Here is a 20571-nt window from a genome sequence, read left to right as displayed (position 1 = left end):
AATAAAACACCGTAATTCACCGCTTCGGTAAATTACTAGGATGAATCGTAACTTTTGAGCTCTGACACAAACCCTCAACACTAACCACCTCCCCTGAATCCTCCTGTTGCCTTCACTGACTTCCAAAACTGTAGGAATTAAGGATATCTACAAAAAAACACATCCAACAAACAGCAGAGCTGTTACAATACACACTTATTATGGTAACAGCTTACTTTGATCATAGTGTGCAGTAACATCACGGCTGTTTTTATGTTTTTTCTGTGTATTATATATAATGCTTATTATTTTATCTGCACTGTGTTGTAAGTTAGCGGGTCAGAAAATGGATGAATGTGTTCTAAGTTATAAACATCCAGTCTTTTAAAAGCTCTTCTTAAGGAGGTTTAAAATGAAAATAAATCATGTTGTAGTGAAATATAAATATTTCTGTCAGAATGCTACAGGATGCAGATTAACGGCATTTGTTAATCAAGGAAATCATTTTCAGAAAATAGTGTTGAATTAAAGCACCTGTACATTACATGACACATGAAACACAATGTTAACACCAGTGTAGCGAAATGACTTATTTACTTTGGAGCATGTTAATACCTAAAACACCTACTTCAGGTGAGACTTTTTTCTAATAGAAATGACAATTGTTGCTATGTTGTGTATGTAACATTTGTAGCTAAAACTATAGAACTTATTAAAACCTGACATAACACTTTCAGGTGGTGCTTTTTTGTTTTATATTTATTATAAAACTGTAACAATAACATTTATTATAAATAATTGACATTTATGTGTCTTTGTTGGCCTGTTTATCGTGAGAAAGTGTGTGTAAACGTGTAATATTATCCCAAAACTTGCATGTGAGGATACATTCACTGTCATATTGCAACTCTCGCTTCATTCTGTTTAAAATCTCTGTTAAAAAAAAATAAAACAGAATTTAAAAAACAATAATAATAACAATGTTGCCTGTTCTGTTTAAGGAAATACATTTTTTTTTAAATATGAACAACCTGAGCCCCTTCATTTGACAGGTTATATGTGAAGTAAAGTATCTGTGGTGCGTTCAGGAGCTGAGTGTCATCATCTCCCTCTGCTCCTCACTGGTCTCCTAAAGGAGCAAAACATGAAACACTCTGTATCATCACATTCATCCACTTTATTAGCCTTTCATTGTCATTTGATGTCAACATGGATGATGATGAACTCACTTTGTTTGGGTCTGATTCTCCAGGTGAGGAAGACGAAGTGTCAGAGGCTGAAAAACAAACAGAGTGGAGTGAGGAAGATGCTTTCACTGATCAGCCATGACATCAGGATCAATAAGAAAAACACACTGACCCTCATTTATCAACCGTTCGTACGTTCAGATCTGAGCGTACCACGTGGGTTGGACCAAATTCACGCACGCTTTGATATTAACCATTTCTGATGTGATCATACACTACGATCAGATCTCATGACTGGTCTGACCTCATGTACCCAAACCTGAGTGGATTAGTGGAGCAGCACAGGAAAATCTGACTAACCTTGGATTTCCACTGGATGCGTATCTGCTCAGAAACTGGAACGTAATCTGTTGTACGTCAATTCCACCACCTACGGTTTTGCTGCTTATCTGTTGCAACAAGGACTCAGAAAATCTCGCTAATTCACGTGTAATATATATACTGTATATATGTCATTCTACCATGGATAAATGCAATATAATTTATATGTGACATACAATTTTAAAACTTGGCATCAACAAAAAGGTCTGGGACCTCCAGAGTCTGATTTGTGCCCACTAGAGCTGAAACGTACAATTTTTGGGGCGAAAAAAAATTCGGACAGGTTTTATTATCTTGAGTTCAAATATATTTTTCTTTACCTCAGCTGTGAGGATGATGATTTTCATCTCAAAACTGTTTATTTCCTTACAAACGTTTGTTTGACCTCAGTGGGCGGGGCCACTGAACCAGGACTATTTGAGGGCGTAACATGTTAATGACCATCAAATTCAGCCGCTGCATTTATCAACACCCGATCATTGGTGCGCTGTGATTGGTCAGATATGAATATTTCATAAGTTCCATGTTTGTTCTGTCATACGACACAATGTGACCTCAGATTTGCACCGTTTTCACACAGGGATGATAAATGAGGTCCAATGTGAGCGACTCACTGTGAGAACCTGTAATCCCTGAGGGACAGCGAGCTGGAGACAAATAAAGACAAAGAGCATTAATAACTGCACTGAGAAGAGGATTCAAAGAAGGTTCAAGAAAAGTGTTTTAAAGTGAATAAAAAGAGCTTTTCATTTATTACCAGGAGAACATTTGATCCACGTCACAAATCCAACGACAGCCACAAGAACAAGAACAGCTACGATAACAACAGCAGCAACAACACCTACACAACAACAACATTTATTAGTAGTGATTCATAAAAACGTCTGAATCAGAAGTAAATAAAAAAAAATAACACTTTTCCTTGAGTGTTGGTATTATATTATGTTTCATTAAAGAGAGTTGGACAATAAACAAGGTTTAAATGCAGCGTGTTGGAAGTTTCAATGATGATTAAATCTGTCATTTTTCACACAAGCTTCACTCACTGCTTTGTTACAGTTACAATAAGTAATCAATTTGTAAATCTGTGTCTAACAACATGCATTGCCGCAGGTGACAACTGTTGCCACCTGCGGCCAGAGTATTTTTTGGTTCACTGTTTTTATCCTCTTTCTGTAAATAAAAGAGGTTTACATCGACATCTTTAACTTTTCCTGATTATTTAAAGCAAATAAAAGCAGCACAAATTGTTATTTTGACTGAAAAATCTGTTAAATGATCTAAAAATCAGGCTGAATGTTTCACTCCAATAGAAAACAATGGGATGTTTACAGACAGTGGGGCCGTGTGACATCATCAATCACATGATTTCAAGATGGAGGAACACAGGCTGTAAAACTGTAAATTAATCCTATTTTTAAAAGTTAATAAAACAAATATGATGCAAAAGTAATGTATTTTGTTAGAAATAGATCTGCTAATAAGGACATTTCAAAGGTTTTAGGCCACATTTGTAAAAATAGTGGAGGATCTCTATAAGTTTACCATCAAATTATCATCTGAGTTTATAAAATCTTCACAAATATTCATTGAAATAATACATTCATAAATGTCACATGTTTAAATAAGTGAATTCAGCCTCAGCAACAAGTCCTGTAATTAGATTTCTATAACTTTAATCAACTACTGATAGTTACCAAGAGTAAATGAAGAGGAATCAGATGTTTGATAAATTTGACTGTTTTGATGTGATTGTGAGCAAAGATGGATCAGAACAATCCCACACATCATCATGAGTCTCTCACCTCCATCAGACTTTCTCCAGTTGCTTAAAATCACACTTTTGTCCAGAGTGACTGTGAGATCTTCCTCCACACCTTTAATCTGGAACACACAGTCGTACCTGCTCCAGTCTTCAGCTCTGATCAGAGAAATGTTCAGGTCAACGCTCATCTGGAAGCTCCCATCATGGTTGGGGAGCATCTCTTCGTGGTCCACGCCCTCCAACACCTCCTCCTCCTGGTCTTTCCTCCAGAACATCACAGCATAGCGGGGGTAGAAACCTGTAGCGTGGCAGGTGACTGGAGAGGAGGGAGTCCTCTGGAGGAGCTGGATGGAGGGAAGATCTGCAGAGGAACCACAAGGAGAACACAGTGAACTTTAATGATGAAGCATCTAAATGATAAACATAAATATTGAATCTAAATGATAAATCTAAAAGTCACAGGTGACAGTAAATATTTAGCTAATATGCAAATTCAACGAAAATACCAAAATAAAACATCTTAAAGAGTTTAAAGTGAAATCAGTTCAAATGTCAAAATGTGTTGTAGAGACACAGATCCAGGTGATTTACACTCACTGTGATCACACTTTTCATTCTAACAGATAAAGACAGTCACACTGTTGTGTTCATGTGTCTGCAGCAAAGGAAGCTCAGAGGAGTTTACCTGTTCTCATCATGAAGCTCCGCCCAGCGTTCACAATCTTCTTCAAATTCTCAGGACATTCCTGTGTGTAGAAGTATTTACAGTGTGACATCATAGCTTTGTCATTGTCCCAGTTGAGTTTAGTGATGAAAGCCTGTTGTTTAGCAGCGATCCATATCTGTTCCTTCAGATTCAGACTGAGGAAGTCTTCTCCATCATAACCATATTGATTATAACCATTAACCTCTCCAGTCTCATCGTCCCAGTCACAGCCGTGCATCTGCTGGTAAGTGTGAACACCTGAGAGACACAGAGAACATTAAACACATGTACAAGATTTGTCTCCAATTACATCTGATCTGATTGTAAATGTGTTTCTATTGATCATCTCTTTGATTCTTTACTAAATCCTTTCAGCACTGCAGGCTTTTATTCTGACATGGAGCCACTTTAAAGACTTTTAAAGGCTGAATGTGAACAAAGATGTGAAAGTAGGATCTAGTTTTAGGAGCAACACAAAGCACAGCTGCATTACTTTATGTGACCAACAGGAGGCGCAACTACATGTGACTGGAAACAGGGTTAGGGGCAAATATAAATGTAATCATGTAATTTAGAATTAATTATAATTATGGCGTAATTAAAATCGTAATTGTAATCAAAATAATCTGTTGCTGTTGTAATCGTAATTAAATTGTAATTCAAAAGAGTTAAAAACTAATGAAAGACCAGAAGAGATCAAAGTACAAAAAACTAAATCACCAGAAAACAATCTGTGGAACCATGTTACAGTTCTATGGCTTACACATACATAGTTATTAATTATTAAAATATGTTTCATATCAAGTTTTCTCACTACCTGTGAGTAAATCTTCACACCCATACAGGTGGTTATAGTTAGGATATAATAGAAATGTATATAAATAGGAACAATACAATGTGACAGTAACAATACTGTGAATGTAAATGATGAGTTTATAACTATTGATAATAACTAGTCTCTCACTGACACCTTTAACATCATCACATCCAACGTCCACAACAATGGAGCTTCTTTCAGCGTCCAATGACAATCTAGTGACTCCGAGGGACGACGGAGGAAGTGCTGACATCAGCATTTTTCCAGCTTTAGGAATGGTTCCTGCAGCATTCACTTAGTGATGCTCAGAGGTGAAAAGTAACCAAGTACCAATACTTTGTTACTGTACTTAAGTACTATTTTATGGTATCTGTGCTTTACTTCAGTATTTTTTTTTTTTTTTTGGTGACTTCTTACTTTTTTAAACACATATCTGTACTTTCTACTCCTTACATTTTAAAAATGATCTCATTACTTTTAAGACGTTCCAAGATGACGTTATGACGTAAAAAGATGCAAAACTTTGGTAGTTTGAGCTTTTTTCTGTTAAACAGGTCCATTAGTTTTATAGTTTACATTTTCAAGTTTTTATAAATATTAAACTCAAAGCTGATCTGGGTTTAATTGAGCATTTGCATTTTTTTTCTTGACACATTTTATTTACAAATTGTATTTATAATGAGTTTTAAATTCTCCAGATGTTCAAAGAGAACAGATTTAACTTGTTTACATGAACCAGTTTTCTACAAGTTCATAAAAAATTAAAGATATGGAATTTATAAAAACCTTGTTTTATCATTGAAGGAATGTTTGTTTTACTTTTTACTAAAGTACATTTAGTAGCGACTACTTTTTTACTTTTACTCACGTAAGGGAGCAACTTCAATACTTTTACCAGAGTCATTATTTATTCAAGTATCTAAACTTTTACTTTAGTACTGAAGACGAGTACTTTTGTCACCTCTAGTGATGCTGTGCTTTCTATTCAGGGTTTGAAGGACACACTTTCAGTGTGTTTACAGCTACACAACAAGCATTAACACACACTGTCACACATCAGCATTAGAAAGAACAAGAGAACTTTAACTAACCTCCAGATTGGTTGAAACGCTGGTTTAAGTTTTCTAGGTGGGCTTTGAACCTCAGCTGATGCTTCCTTCCTCGAGCAGTTAGACCTTCTACGTAATCTTCACCTACAGCATCTTTAATCCAGTCCTTTTTAGGGACTGCTCTCCTGGTGTTACTGTCGTAGTGACCCATCTGAACATCATCAACATAACCAACAGCCACAAACTCTGGGAAGTTTGGTACGTCAGATGAAGATGTCTGAAAATATCTCAGAGTGTGCAGCACTGTAAGAAAAGGTCAGAGTCATGAATTCAGACACTGACCAACAACATGAACGTATCCACACAATCACACACATCACAGTGATCTCTGCTGTTACAAACACTAACTCTACCACACATTTTAATATCTTTGTAAATGATTCAAAGACTAAAAAAAACATTATTCCAGTATTTAAAAAATATCGTTGTTGTTTTTTGGTTTTTAAAGTCAAATAAATTCAGTTAACATTGCTTTAACTAAACACTGTTTGTTTTAGATGCTCAGACTAACTTTATATGATGTTTTTTTCATTAACAAATGTTAAAATTTAATCAAACTCAGCAAAATGTGACAGACTTTATAAAATGTGTGTGACAGTTTTCTCATGACTGTTGTGAGTCATTAAAATGTAATTCTAACAATGCAGGAAGCTGATTGGCTTCATTTGGCATCAATATCAAAGAGGACAGCGTCACCTAGTCACATGTCTACTAAAAACTTTATTAATTATTGGAGGAGAGAATTAATAAACTGGGCGACCCAGCCGGGGGTGATCAGACCCCAGCCTGTGTCCATGTGGCGCACCACGGATCCCCCCTACGGATCCACAGCCACCTGGAGGCCTTTTCTGTGGCCTCAAGGATGTTCTTGGTGGCTTTTCTCAACTGCTGTCCTCTAATGTCTAGGAGTTTGAACACTCGCTGTTGTGAGTGACCTGCAAAACCCCTGCACCCGATTTCGACTGATTCACAGCGGGCTCTCCAGCCATTGCTCCGGCACTCTGTGGTGAGCTCACAGTATTTGGCCCTCTTTCGCTCATTGGCTTCGTCAATCCGGTCCTCCCAGGGGACCGTCAGCTCCAGTAGCACCACTTGCTTGGTTGAATCAGATGTTAACACCATGTCGGGGCGGAGTGAAGTGGGGGCGATATTTGCTGGGAACTTGAGTTTCGTTCCTAGGTCAACTTGGAGCTGCCAGTCACGAGCGGTGGTGAGGAGCCCTCCTGCGGAGCTCGGCTGCTGGTTTGCTTTCTGTCCTGCTCTAATGAAGGTGATTGATTGCTTAGGGGTGACCTGGGACTTGCTATATTGTATCGCTACGCAGATGGAATCAGCCAGGGATTTTAAAACTTGGTCATGGTGCCAGCGATACCGTCCCTCCCCTAGAGCCTTTGGGCAACAGCTCAAGATGTGCTCCAAGGTGCCCCTCCTCTGGCACAGTTTGCACTCCGGAGTGTCAGCTAGGCCCCAGGTGTGCAGATTGGCTAGGCTTGGGAGGACGTCGTATACAGACTGAATGAGGAATTTTGTTCGCAGAGGTTCAGCTCTCCAGAGCTCTGCCCAGGTGAGTTTGCGAGCTTCTGCATGTTCCCACCTTGTCCACGCCCCTTGCTTGGACATGCTGACCATTTTGCTGTGCCGTTCTTCCTCGAGCTCTGCACGGATCTCGTCTTGGACTAATTGGCGCTTCTCCTTGTCGCGAGCCCTGTCGTAGCGTGGCCTAGGAAAACTACCAAGGCCTGCCCTCCCCATTGCCACGGAACCCACCAAGGTCTTGTGCCTCCGCCGTGTCTCCGCTCTGCTTATGGCTTCTTGTGCCTGCCACTTCCTCCCGGTCTTAACAACAATTCCTGCAGAGGCAACCTTAACATCTGCAGAGTCCCTGTACATCATTACCTCTCTAGAGCGGGCAACTTTGAATTCTTCTGAGAGTCCACTGAGAGGGAGGTGGAGCTTGGTGGATTGGCCATAAAAGGCAATGCTGCTCAAGGACCGAGGAAGCCCCAGCCATTTCCTCAAAAAACTTGCTGGTGGTCTTCTCTAGTACCTCTACCGTTGTCATTGGTACCTCGTAGATTAACAGAGGCCAGAGTATTCTCGGTAGAACTCCGTGCTGGTACATCTAGGCCTTAAACTTTCCTGAAAGACCAGATTTATCGATGGCTGTGAGCCAAGAAGTCAGGTCGCTCTTTGTCTGCTGCAAAGCCGCTGCATCCTTCAGAGAGCTGTCAAAGATTTTGCCCAGGCTCTTGACAGGTCTTTCGGTCACCGTTGGAATCTTTGTCCCTCCAACTGAAAAGCTGAAATGGTCGGCCACTTTACCTTTTTTCAAGACTAGAGACCTGGACTTAGCTGGCTTGAAGCTCATTTTTACCCATGTGATGAGCCGTTCAAGCCCCTAAAGGAGCCACCTGTACCCAGGCACAGATGTGGTCATCACTGTCAAGTCATATTTAGTTCGAATATTTGAAATAAAAATATGAATCAAATTTTTAATTAAACTTTTCTTTTTCTAAAAATTTAATACATTTTAAAACCAGAAGTAATCAAGTCTATATTTACTCTCATTTTTTAATTATTTCAGTAAAGAGAAAGTGATAAATACAGTTCATTGTCAGTTCATGTGGCTGAATGATGTTCAGTGATGCACTGTGTTGTAGTTTGATCATAAAAATGAAAGGTTTTTTTTTTTTTTTTTTTTAATTATTATTAATAAAGAGACACTGACTCTTTAAACAACTAAATGTCAAACTAAATACAGAAAAAAGTAATTCTGCTCCAGATATAAACTTTCACATTAAAAAAAAACCTAATTTCTTTGTTTTAAAATTTGTATCGATTCATAAAAACGTCTAAATCCAAAAGTAAATATTAAATTCTATTTTTTTCTTGAATCTTGGTATTTCAGTGTTTCTTAGTTTGCATTAAACTGTTTAGTTTTTTATTAAACTGAATTTTATTCACAGTGAATGTGGTTGAATGACGTCACATGACACACCCTGTGTTGTGCAGATTAAAAGTGAAACTGAAAGTTTTCGTTGCGGACTCGTTAAACGTGTTTAAAAGTCGTTAAAAACACATATAAAGTGAGTAAAAAGAGCAGATGATAGTGTTGTAGGTGTAAAGTTGTCCCAGTGTTAATAAGTGAGTCTAACTCCAGGCTGTAAAGTGAAAGTCAAACAAAGCTTTCCATTCCTCCTCACATAAAGACAGTAAAGTGTAAAATGATGTGGACTGACCTGCTGTCACACCGGGTGTTGAGAGGAGAAACACAAAGATGAAGGTGTTCATGGTGGAGGTGAGCACGAGCATCTTTCACTTCCGTCCTGTGGATCAACAATGAGAGAAGTCACGTGACCATCGGCCTCCTGCTCAGCCAATGGGATTTCTTCCCTCACTGTTACTGGGTAGAAGTCACACACTCAGGTTCTCCAGCAGATATTATTAAAAAAAAAAATAACTGCTTCAAAGTGTTTCTCAAATGGAGGTAAGTGTACCCCTAGGGGTACGCGATGGCATTACAGAGGGTACTTGAGAGAAGGAGAGTGTGTGGAAAAATAAAAATGAACAAATAAAGAGTCAGTCTTGGTCTCACCCCAGGCGTGAGATGAACGGAAATGATAAAAACTATATAAATAAATCTATTCAGGAGCCACTAAATCAGCCGTTTATCAACCTTAGGATCAGGACCCCATGTGGGGTCGCCTGAATTTACTTAAAAGAAATTCAGTTTTTTTTTTTTTTTTAATGTTTTAATTATTCTTTTCAATCAAAACAACACAATCTTAAACAACTATTTCTGTACTTTCACTTTGTGAAATGTAAATCTAGTTCAACTACAATGCAGTAAAAATAAATAAATATCTGAGCTCAACTAATCAAAAACTAATTTTAGAAAAAAAAGGTCTTTGGGGTTGCCAGAAATTCTTGATATCATAATGGGGTCACGATCCAAAAAAGGTTGGTTAACACAGCATGAATAAATTATTTACTTGTTAACATATGTTTAAACTGACTTTTATTCAGCAGGAGTTTATAACAAATCTTTAAAAATACTTTTCTAAAGTTTCACTTTACATCCTTAAAAAATTAAAAACACCCCCAAAAATATAGAACACATTTTATTATATTTCATTATTTACTCAACAAAATTCTCACCAACCACAATGTGTGTAACATATACAATAATGCAAAAATCATTCGTGACACAATTGATAGTTGACTACAAAAATATGCGTAGACGCATCAGTTAATGTTGTCACTTATTAAATTCATGATAAAATCAGGGTGCAATGTACTTGACAACAGATGTCATTACAACATATTACCATCGAGAATGACAACTAAAGCCACCGAGGAGATGCCCCTTAAATCCTCATCTCAGATCTTAACTGTTCACTTACACGTTATGAAATGTAGAGAGCAAACGTAGGCACGAGATGTTTTGGTGACCAGTTTTTACCCTTGTCCACCCTACCAGACTCCAGCATTTTCCACCATCCTATGACTGGTTCTCAATGCTGCGAAGACCAAGCTAATGTTGTTCTCTAATCATAAGAAGGTGCCTCAAGCTCCCCCGGTCGTGTCCACTCTTGAAGGAAATGTCATAAAAGTGGTACATGAATATAAATACCTTGGTGTTGTAATTGATGATTCCCTCACTTTTAAACTTTTCATTGACAAACTTGTGAGGAAATTAAAACTTAAATTGGGGTTCTTCTTCCGCAACAAGACATGTTTTTCTTTTGGTGTAAAGAAGCGCCTTGTCTCTGCCACATTCTTATCTGTGTTAGATTATGGTGACCTTTTTTATATGAATGCTTCTTGTACATGTCTTCTGATGGTGGACTCGGTTTATCATTCTGCTCTGAGGTTCATCACAAACTGTAGAGCCATGACACATCACTGTGAGCTGTACTCTAGGGTGGGATGGCCTTCCCTGTACACTAGGAGGCAGTGTCATTGGTTTACTTTTATCTATAAGGCTCTTCTTGGATTACTGCCCTCTTACATCTGTACATTACTTACAAAGAGAAGCACGAACACTTATGCACTGAGATCCAATGATCAGCTGTTGCTCACAGTTCCTTTTGCCCGCACAGAGCTGGGGAAAAAAGCCTTTGTACATGCAGCTCCTTGTGCTTGGAACACACTGCAAAGAGACTGGAAGTTGACTGAATTGTTATCCTTGAATGCTTTTAAAATGAAACTGAGAGAATTTGAGACTGCCTCAGTTGTCTGTAATTGTTTTATTTGATTCTTATGTTATCCTGTCATTTTAATGTAATGGAAATGTATTTCTGTTCAGTGTTGTAACTTTTCTGCCTCTTGGCCAGGACTCCCTTGAAAAAGAGGTTTTTAATCTCAACGGGATTTTTTTTCCTGGTTAAATAAAGGTTAAATAAAAAAAATTAAAATAAAAAATGAAGGACATCCAGCGTTTTTTGGCCATTTTTTTGTTTTTGAATTATAAAAAACTCAATATCTGAATTTATTTATTTTTTGCCACAGGACAAACAACCAATCACACAGCAGCTCTTCAGCAAGATGAGACCTCTTCTGTTACAAGTTGGAAACAACACGTTGTTATAACCCAAACTAATATGGTGACCGGAGTTGCTAGGTAGAAACGTCACTACTTCGCCGGGTAGATTTTATAATGTAAAATAAAATGTATTATTATTTCTTATGTTGAATATACGTGATGATTCAGAAAATAAACATTAACATTTTTAAATCTAACATCTACTGTTTATGACTGAGAGGACAAGTTGAAACCAGGCCGCAAAGAAAAGAGAAACTTTTAAATAGTGTTTTCAATTTTTATGTATGTTCCGGACATTTTATTTTGAAAAAGTGCCACTTTAGCTATTGTCAGTGCCCAATCCTTTTGCGGGCCTGATAGTGGTCATCTCTTGTTTTTATTTGATTAGACTCTGCCGAAGTGAGGGCGCTCAGACTCACCCCAGAGTTTATTTACTGTGCAGATATCACCCCCCGAGATCTTGAAATCAAACCCAGGCCTTCCTGATGTGAGGCAGAAATGTTAACCACTAAACCAATCAAAACCATAGACGTGACAACAATCTTTATACAAAACAAGTTGTTCCCAAACGGGGGGGGGGGGGGGGGTAACACTTAACACTCAAAGAACTTTATTATTAATCTGAAACATTTAATTGCGCAACTGTTATTTTTATAACGATGAAGGATAATCACACTTTGTACTTTTTTTTTTAGGGTTACATCCATTACCCATTTTTAAAATGTCTTGTGCTGGGGGAGGCCCTGAGCATTTTCATTCTTCAAAAGGGGGGGGGGGGGGGGCAATAGAAAACTAAACCTTGTAAAAATGTTTTGGAGCAATATGAAAAAAAACAAATGTGTGTTCAGGAAATATATTTATTTTCTCAGTGCTATTCTCTCGTCATTGAGATTAGCTACACACAGACTGGCATAATTTGAATTGATGTGATCAATGATTTATTTCTTCCAGAACATTAAAACATCCACCTATACATTAGAGTTCAAACCACAGAATGAAATACAGATGATTTCACTGATAATTACCAGTAATAAAATGCAATATTTGATGAGTTAAGCATAGAACTGATAACCTTTAAAGGAGAAAATGTAAGTAAAAGCAGGTTGAAGGAGGGTATGGAAGCATTACCCAAACCTGATATGAGAACAGGTCTGGGCTTTCATAAGGTCATGGTCTCACTTTGAGCACCGTCATTCACCTCTGCTGCAGGTTTGCACACTGCCTTTGATTTGATTCTTCTCTGCGACAACACTAGGGAGTACGAAGGCTTCACCTTAGGAAGCGCCAGCTTTAGCTTCAGAACCATCCTTGAGGTGGAGGTGGAAATAAAGTTCAATCTGGGGTTTTGGTTGTTGAGGACCATTTTTTGGTAGAGGATCTCACAGCGTATGGCCTTCCATCGGTCAGCTCTGGACTGTCCCTCGATGCGCAGCATCAGTTTGTCCACATCCTGTTGCGTCTTGCACGGTCCTCCGTTCCTGGTCACGGTTTCGATGAGGTACTCCCTGTCCATGACTTCCACAAAGTTATTTGGCTCCACTTTATGTTTGTTGGTCTGCGGACTGGAATCGTCGACCGAGCTGTCGGACGAACTACTCGAGTCTTCCTCTAAAGAACTGCCCACAGGAGTCTTGTCTGAGGACGACTGAGCTTCACTCAAAGGGTAATCCAACATCAGGATGGAGAACTTGCATCTTTCCAACATCACATTATAATAGACTTTACCATACACTCCTCCTGGGAGAAAATCCTTCAGGTGCTCCTCTGCAACGGCAGCAACAACCTTTATGATCCTTTTCAGGTTCACCCGGATCATGTCCCTGTTCGTGTGCCAGCTTCCACAGTAATGAAAAACTCCTTCAAATAACTTCTCATGCACCGAATGCTGCCGGAACATGTTAATAGACTCCTCAGGTTCTAGCAGAGTTGAAGGATCCTTAGACCAGTCGAGGAACTTCTGGTAGAGATTGAGTACGTGTTGGCTAAAGAGCGTGTACTCCGTTGCGCTCTTCAGGAGCTGCCAGTAAGGCCCTATGATTTTACAGTACACAATGGCCAGCATGCACACAAAGCTCTGGATCACAGGGTCGCTGGAATCCGCGGTGACACTCTCTAAAATAATGTTGGGGCTTTCGTCATTCAGAGATGAAAAATCAGAGAAGAAAAGAGCAATCTCCTTGTGATGGTGGGTCAGGCCCGCGGCAGCTTCGTAGTAGTTGAACAGCGTGTTCGTTTTATCCAGGGAAAATCTGGAGCTGTTATTCTTTTCTTTACAGAAAGCCAACCAGTACTTTCTGTAGGTCTTCCACTCAACAGTGTGAGGGCTCAGGATGTCAGAGGCCATGTGAATAAACCGTGATGTGGCACTTTCGTGCAAATTTACAAACTTTTCAAATTTTGGGAGCTTATCGCGCCCCAGCTTCTGCCCCGCCGACTGAATGATCTCCTGTTCAAAGGTTATGATCTTCTGCTCAATCGCGTCATGAACATCTACAAGAAAGTGGGCGTTGCAGTTTAGAAACTCAACAGGAGGCGCAAATGAGACGTTCTCAGGCAGCGAGGCAATTTTCTGCTCAAAGTCTGACATGGCCGGGTGCTCTTTGGAAGTCAGCCTGAACTGGTTTCTAAGCAGATCCAGGGAGATCTGTTTGCACGCTGCGGTTTTTCCACCGTACAAATTGGACAAGTTCTGCACCGACAGCATGGCTATGTCGAGCAGAGTCACATGTTGTTCTTTGTTACTGAAGCTTTGTTTACTGACCAAGGATGAGCTCTCCTTCACTTTGTTTTTCTGTGGCACTTCCTGTATACCTCCATTCATTTCAGCAGAATCAGCTTGGGAAATTCCAACTGCTTCTTCTTCTTCCTTGATTGTGATTTTTAGAATGTCGGGGTTCTCATCTTTTACTTTACGCTTCTTCACTAAATATTTGGGCCTATTCGATGGCATTAGTTCAAACGGAGTTCGAAGCATGTTCTCCATCACTGCACTCCTCCTGTGGCTTCTGGTTTCCAGGCGGCTATAGCACATTTTCAACTTCTTAATCCTCGACCTCAGAGTTTTGTAGGCCTTTTGGGGTTCCTCATTGCGATGAAACTCGGGGTTGAAATTTCGAACCCACGGCACAATAACACTTGGAGCAATTTGTTCTCGGGCTGCAAAGTCACTTAACTCCAGAATCAATCCATTCGTGATATCAATTGACTTTGCCTGCTCAGAAAAATCCCTCATTTCCAAAAGATGCTGTCGCTCAACTCCAATGCTGTCACAAATAGGGCCCACAAAGTTGAAGTTGACTTGTGACTCCAGGAAACTCTGCCTGGAGTCACTTCCCAGACTCAGAGTGGTGACGATGCCGATTTCAATCAAACGGCGGAAGTCTGCCGACTGATATTTGGGCAGGATGTTCTTCAGCCAATCAACAACGACCATCCAAGAAAAGTTCTTGTCCTCTCTCAAAAGTCCCACTTGAATCAAAAACCTATTCTTACATGAATCAGTTTTGAGCATTAAGTTGTCTCCTGACTGCGGACCAAGGAGGTCCGAGAGAAGCTTCCAATAGAAATCATCTCCTGAAAATCACAAAAAGGAAATAAAGAATGATCAGAAACCTCTCACAAGATTTCCTAAACAAAAACAAGTGTGCTTACTCACTCAGATTTTCTTCAATTACAACCGCTTTGCCGTTAAGACAATATTCCCGAACGTCGTCCATCGCGTGTCAATCTGTAAATGAACATGAATATAAGACTTTAAAGGGTACCTGTAGTGAAAATGTGTATAGCAAAAAATGTGTTTAACGTATTACCAATAAATAACATATGTGCACCTTTTTATGAAGAGGTGTATTAAAATAACTTTTTAGCAGGATTTTATACCTTCTGACTAGGGATGTAACGATTCACTCAACTCCCGATACGATTCGATTCACGATACTGGGTTCACGATACGATTTTCTCACGATTTAGTTTACAAAATGGGAATGTTGACAAATGACTGAAAAATATTCCTTTATTTATTTGGGGAAAATACTATGCTATTTTCCTTTTATTTTTCATTGTCAAAAGAATCCCTTGATAAACTATTCAAAATGATGCAATTTAACTAAAAATAAATCTTGAATGAAATAAATAAAGGAATAATACAAATGAAGAAGACTATTAATTTAAATTCTGGTTCTATAATAAACAATTCAAAACTGCGTAATAGTTCTTTTTCTTTTTAAAAGTGCAACTGAAAATGTATTTTGTGCCTTAACAATTGGACTTTAAAAAAAAAAACAAAAAAAAAAAAACAGTCATTTTACTGTATTTATGTCAGATATTTGTTTAGACCAGCAGAGGGCGCTGGTAACCCAGTGGTCGGTTGGCATGCAGTTATTCCACCAGGGAAGAAGAAAATCTATGCTAGCAGACAGAGCTAATAGAAAAACCTGACTTTTACAGATATTCACGGAATATTACAGATATTCTTTCGGTGCTAAAGGAGTAAAGAATCATTTATGAGCATGTTTAACAGTAAATGGCAACCAGAAAGAAAATAGTAGCAGATTCCGCCTGTCACGTCCGCTTCTGGAAGGATTAATATATAGCGCCCTCTGCTGGTTAAAAAAAGTACTGCGATTCAATTTTCAGAGCATCGATGTGAACCGTGGTACCTATGAATCGATTTTTAACTGCCTTACGATTAATCGTTACATGCCTACTTCTGACATAAATTATGGAGAGGGTTGGACTCGCCAGGGCTGTCCTTTGTCACAGATTTTGTTCATAACTTATGAATAGAAATTATTGGTGATCTCAGGATTAGGTCACTGCTTTTTGCAGATGATGTGAGCCGTGACCTTCAGCTCTTTCTGGATCGGTTCAGAGCCGAGTGGAGCAAGAATCAGTAACTCCACATCAGAGTCCAAAAAACTGGAGTGCCTTCTCCAGGTTGGGTATGAAGCAAGTAAAAGAGTTCAAGTACCTTGGGGTCTTGTTCACGAGTGAGGGAAGAATAAGGTGTTAAGTCAACAGGTGGATTGGTGCTGCATCTGCAGTGAAGTGTACTATGCACCGACCATGAGCTTTGGGTCATGACCGAAAGAACAAGATCGCGAATACAAGCGTCCAAAATGAGCTTCCTTTGTAGGGTGGCTGGACTTTCCCATAGGGATAGGGTGACTGGAAGCTCAGTCATCCAGGAGGGGCTCGGAGTAGAGCCGCTGCTCCTCAGCACTGAGAAGAGCCAGATGAGGTGGAGTGGGCACCTGATTAGGATGTCTGAAGGACGGTTCCTTGGTGAGGTGTTCAGGACACGTCCCACCATAAGGAGAACCCGAGGAAGAAGCGCGTTTCCAGAGGGACACTTTAAAGAGAGCACCACAACAATGAAGCATGGACGTGCGGGAGTTAACACCAGCCCCGTGCAGCTTAAAATCTGATGTTTCTTTAATGTCCACAGTGGAAGTGAACTGGACAAGAGCCATGCTGTATGTAAGCTCTATTATACTAAAATTAAGTACTTTGGGAACACAATAAACATGAGAAGCCATATAGCACGCTTTCACCCGGATGAGGAGGCAAAGTCGGCTGCTGCTGTGGCTCAAAGTACCTCTGCTAACCAGAGAACAATCGAACAAGTCACAACAAAGTTTCAACCCTCTTCGGAAAAGGTAAAGTGGATTAACAAGTCGATTGCAACATTTATTGCTAAGGATTTACGTCCTTACTCGGTTGTGGAAAACAAGGGCTTTCGTGCGCTGCCGCATACTTTGGAGCCTAGATATACCATCTCTTCTTGAAGTTATGTTACAAGATAAGGCTGCTACTCCCTTTGTTTCAAAAACTAGTACATTTTCAGTTCACATACTTCTTCCATTAGTGTAATAAAGGATAATGAATGGTAATGTATCTCTTTTTTCTAAATACAAATATATATTTTTATACAATGCGTGGACAGTGAATACAAGATATATTTTGTGAATTAAACATGCATCAAAATACATTATTAATCGATTTAGAATCAAATCGAAGCCCCTTGGAATGTAATCGAATCAAATCGTGAGGTGCCTAAAGATTCCTACCCCTAGTCTAAACTGCAAAAAAACTATGCAAATCATAACTGACTCCTAAATCAGAGCCGACCAGTGCCCGTTTAACTTTGCTGTGCCTGTAAAGATCCGTCCGTTTCTCGTGTAGTCCTGCAGCGCTCCGTGAAAACATGATCAGCTTTAATTATGTTAATTTGCTCAGAGTGTTTAAACAACATTTAACAAGAGCTACAGAAGATCTGTGGATAAAGTTGTTCTGTACGAGACCATCGATGCCAGGGATTGTAGAGTCTGAAACATCATAGATTAATGATAACTTTTGATACTGTAAAATATTATGGCCCCCTAGTGGTGAAACAACTGGTGCATCTGTGTGTACCGTAATTTCCGCGATATAAAGCGCACTGTTTTATTGGCCGCATTACAATAATTTATATATATATATATATATATATATATAAACACATACAAAAATTTACATTATTTACAAATCTAACATTCTTAGGACAACATTTTATATTCATGACCATACAAGCATCAGGGTACCCATCATATATTATGGAAATGTTATACTTTGTTATGTTGGTGTGTCTTAAGGCTGGGATACACTGTGCGATTTTTTCAATCGTTGCACTCAGCTCCAGCTCAAACTGTGCAACTCAGACGCAGATCTCGAATGTGCGCAGCTCACGATTCATATTCTCACACTGTACGGACCGACACTCTGACACGATCTGACTGCTCACACTGTACGTTCATACACGACACATCGGGGTCTTGTTTCTGGAAATGCAACGTACAAATTATAAGAAGAAGAACACTGAAGCGTCGCCATTAAAACAGAAGAAAAACCCGCAAGTGGAGAGACACTCGCAAATCTCAGCAAAAAGAGTTTTAAAAAAGAAAAGACGGCGACGTGATGGACCAGGAGATAGCTGGACAGACGTGGGCAAGACAGTCAGTCAATTTTACAGCGGTCCTACGGTCTTCGCGCACGCGCAGTGTGAGCGTTTACGGTAAGCCGGTCCGTGCTTTAACTGTGCAATACCCTCACGAGGAGCGACTGATTTCAAACATGTTTGTAATCCTTACGACCTACGATTGCTGATCAGGAGCTGGTCGTGAGGTTTAATCGCTTCTCGTGACCCCATGTATACTACACAATGCACAATCCCGCAAAATATTCGCACGAGTTGAAAATCGGCTCAAAATGGGTCAAAATCGCACAGTGTATGCCTGCCTTTAGACTGATCTTAATGTGGTGCAGTGACCAATGTGGAGGCCACAGTTCAAAATACAGAAACAGATGAGTGGATTACAATATAAACATAAACACTGCAGTGATGGTCCACCAGAAAAGAGACAACAAAACACCGGAGTACGGATGCTTACAATGTACGTAGAATGTTACAATGTTAAGATTATAAGTCAAATTCTTCATTGAGACCCTTAGGACTGAGAGTATCTAAGGTGAAGATCCAGAACGCTTCTCTCCTTACAGTAGGAGAGAAGCTCAACACTCTCCTGTTAAGCTTTGTATCGCGTATCGTATCGTGAGGTACCCAGAGGTTCCCACCCCTACTGTTAAGGAGCGATAGAGAGTAGAAAATTAACAATTGAAAGTAGGGCTGGGCAAAAAATTGATTCAATCGATTAAGCGAATTTGTAGAAAAAAACTATTTTTATTTTGCAAATTCGAGTTTAAAAAAATTAAATAATTTTTTTTTTTAACATTTTTTGATATTTTTCGTTTTTCCCACCACAGTTTTTTTGGACTTTTTTGCTTTCCCATGTGAGCCCGCCCCCTCTTTGTTTACTCTTGGAGTAGGCTATATGTGTACCACAGGCTGTTTAATTTTTTATTCGCACTATGCTGAGATGCTAAGGGAAGAGCTCATTATTTTTTTAATTGTAATGTTATATGTTATAGAATAAGTAGTTATCTGATTTCTTAATCAGAAAATTTAAGCTACTGTAAAGTTGCTGTTGCACTTTTGCTTAAACCTGGGTTAAAGCTTGAAATATATTTTCAGTTCATGTTCTAATCAAGAGCATTTTCATTATTAGTACCAGTATTATGATTATCATTTTAAAGCAAAATTAAACAATATAAATCCCCAGGTTTTTACTGCTTTCGCTTGTTCATTTTCCAGTTTTTCGCTCAAGTACCCCTGTTATGCCGTTGCGTACTCCTAGGGGTACACGTACCCCCATTTGAGAAACACTGATCTACAGAATATGACCAAATTACACCATTGCTGATATTTCAGTAGGGCTGGGCGACATATCGAGATTCAAGATATATCAAGTTTTATATTTTGGTAATATAGAAAATTAAAATATCGTCTATATATATATAGCTTAAAATAATTGCTTTAGGAGTATGAGCTTTCACTACTTCTCAGAGCTGAATTAAAAAAACAGTTTCACTCACACATGCTGTCCTTAATAGGAGAAAAATGGTGCATTTTGTGCACCTGCTTGTTAATAAATGTGCCTGTGTGGTATTTTGCATCAGCAAATTTAACCCTGAACTGTCTTTCTGGAAATACTTTATTTTAATTAAAATTATCGTATATTACCATTTTGAGAAAAACATTGAAATATGAGTTTTGGTCCAAATCGCCCAGCCCTAGATTTCAGCCCAACACTCCCAGTCATGTGATTTTGCTTAAATAAAATACATTGTTTGCAAACTTCTAAAAAAAAAAAAAAAATAGCTTTTTAAAAAGTAAGTATTTTTTTTAATTAAACAACATGAACCACATGTTTCATGCTAATGTTAGCTTTGCTGCTACTTGCTACTATTAGCATATTAGCCCGTCCTGAACAAGAGACAGCTCAAACAAATGCGTGACGACCTACAAGTGCTGAACATAAAACCTGGTTCATTGCTGTGCCGCTATAATTTTACTTTTCATGTTTTTTAAAAAAATAAATTAAGTTAAAAAGTCGAATTTTACCTGAAAGTGAAGCAGCAGCAGTGCTACGCTACAAGCGCTCATAGGAAGGCGGGTCTAATAATTCACAACACCTCGGTGATTGGA

General features: G+C 39.0%; 2 protein-coding genes across 6 annotated transcripts in view; both read right to left on the bottom strand.

Moving 5' to 3' along the window:
* Window positions 1-14355, bottom strand: part of LOC114471795 (major histocompatibility complex class I-related gene protein-like) — a 24409-nt gene extending 10054 nt beyond the window's left edge. The window contains exons 1-9 of one of the 5 annotated variants that reach the window (XM_028460713.1): window positions 14341-14355; window positions 9184-9312; window positions 5927-6187; window positions 3998-4276; window positions 3353-3673; window positions 2305-2388; window positions 2162-2194; window positions 1209-1255; window positions 989-1108 (exon numbers count right to left, since the gene is read on the bottom strand). In XM_028460713.1, coding sequence (XP_028316514.1) covers window positions 1064-1108; window positions 1209-1255; window positions 2162-2194; window positions 2305-2388; window positions 3353-3673; window positions 3998-4276; window positions 5927-6187; window positions 9184-9256 — 1143 coding nt within the window. In that variant the 5' untranslated portion in view covers window positions 9257-9312; window positions 14341-14355 and the 3' untranslated portion in view covers window positions 989-1063. The other 4 variants (XM_028460716.1, XM_028460714.1, XM_028460715.1 and 1 more) reach the window with 4 other exon arrangements.
* On the bottom strand, window positions 12408-20552 carry LOC114471778 (uncharacterized). Its single transcript, XM_028460691.1, has 3 exons — window positions 20488-20552; window positions 15145-15216; window positions 12408-15062 (listed from the first exon to the last, which is right to left on the bottom strand). The coding sequence occupies exons 2-3, from the start codon at window positions 15203-15205 to the stop codon at window positions 12649-12651; spliced, it is 2475 nt and encodes an 824-aa protein (XP_028316492.1). The 5' UTR covers window positions 15206-15216; window positions 20488-20552; the 3' UTR covers window positions 12408-12648.
* Between the last annotated feature and the right edge of the window lie 19 nt (window positions 20553-20571).

The sequence above is a fragment of the Gouania willdenowi genome, chromosome 11 (genome assembly GCF_900634775.1).
Source record: "Gouania willdenowi chromosome 11, fGouWil2.1, whole genome shotgun sequence".
Classification (NCBI taxonomy): Eukaryota; Metazoa; Chordata; class Actinopteri; order Blenniiformes; family Gobiesocidae; genus Gouania; species Gouania willdenowi.
Note: the sequence above shows the minus strand (reverse complement) of the source record. Positions and strands in the feature narration are given on the sequence as shown.

Coding starts and splice junctions, on each gene's coding strand:
- LOC114471778 (XM_028460691.1), bottom strand. CDS start 15,205: ATGGACGACGTTCGGGAATATTGTCTTAACGGCAAAGCGGTTGTAATT. Junction 15,063..15,144: donor TGTAATTGAAGAAAATCTGA/GTGAGTAAGCAC, acceptor TGTGATTTTCAG/GAGATGATTTCTATTGGAAG.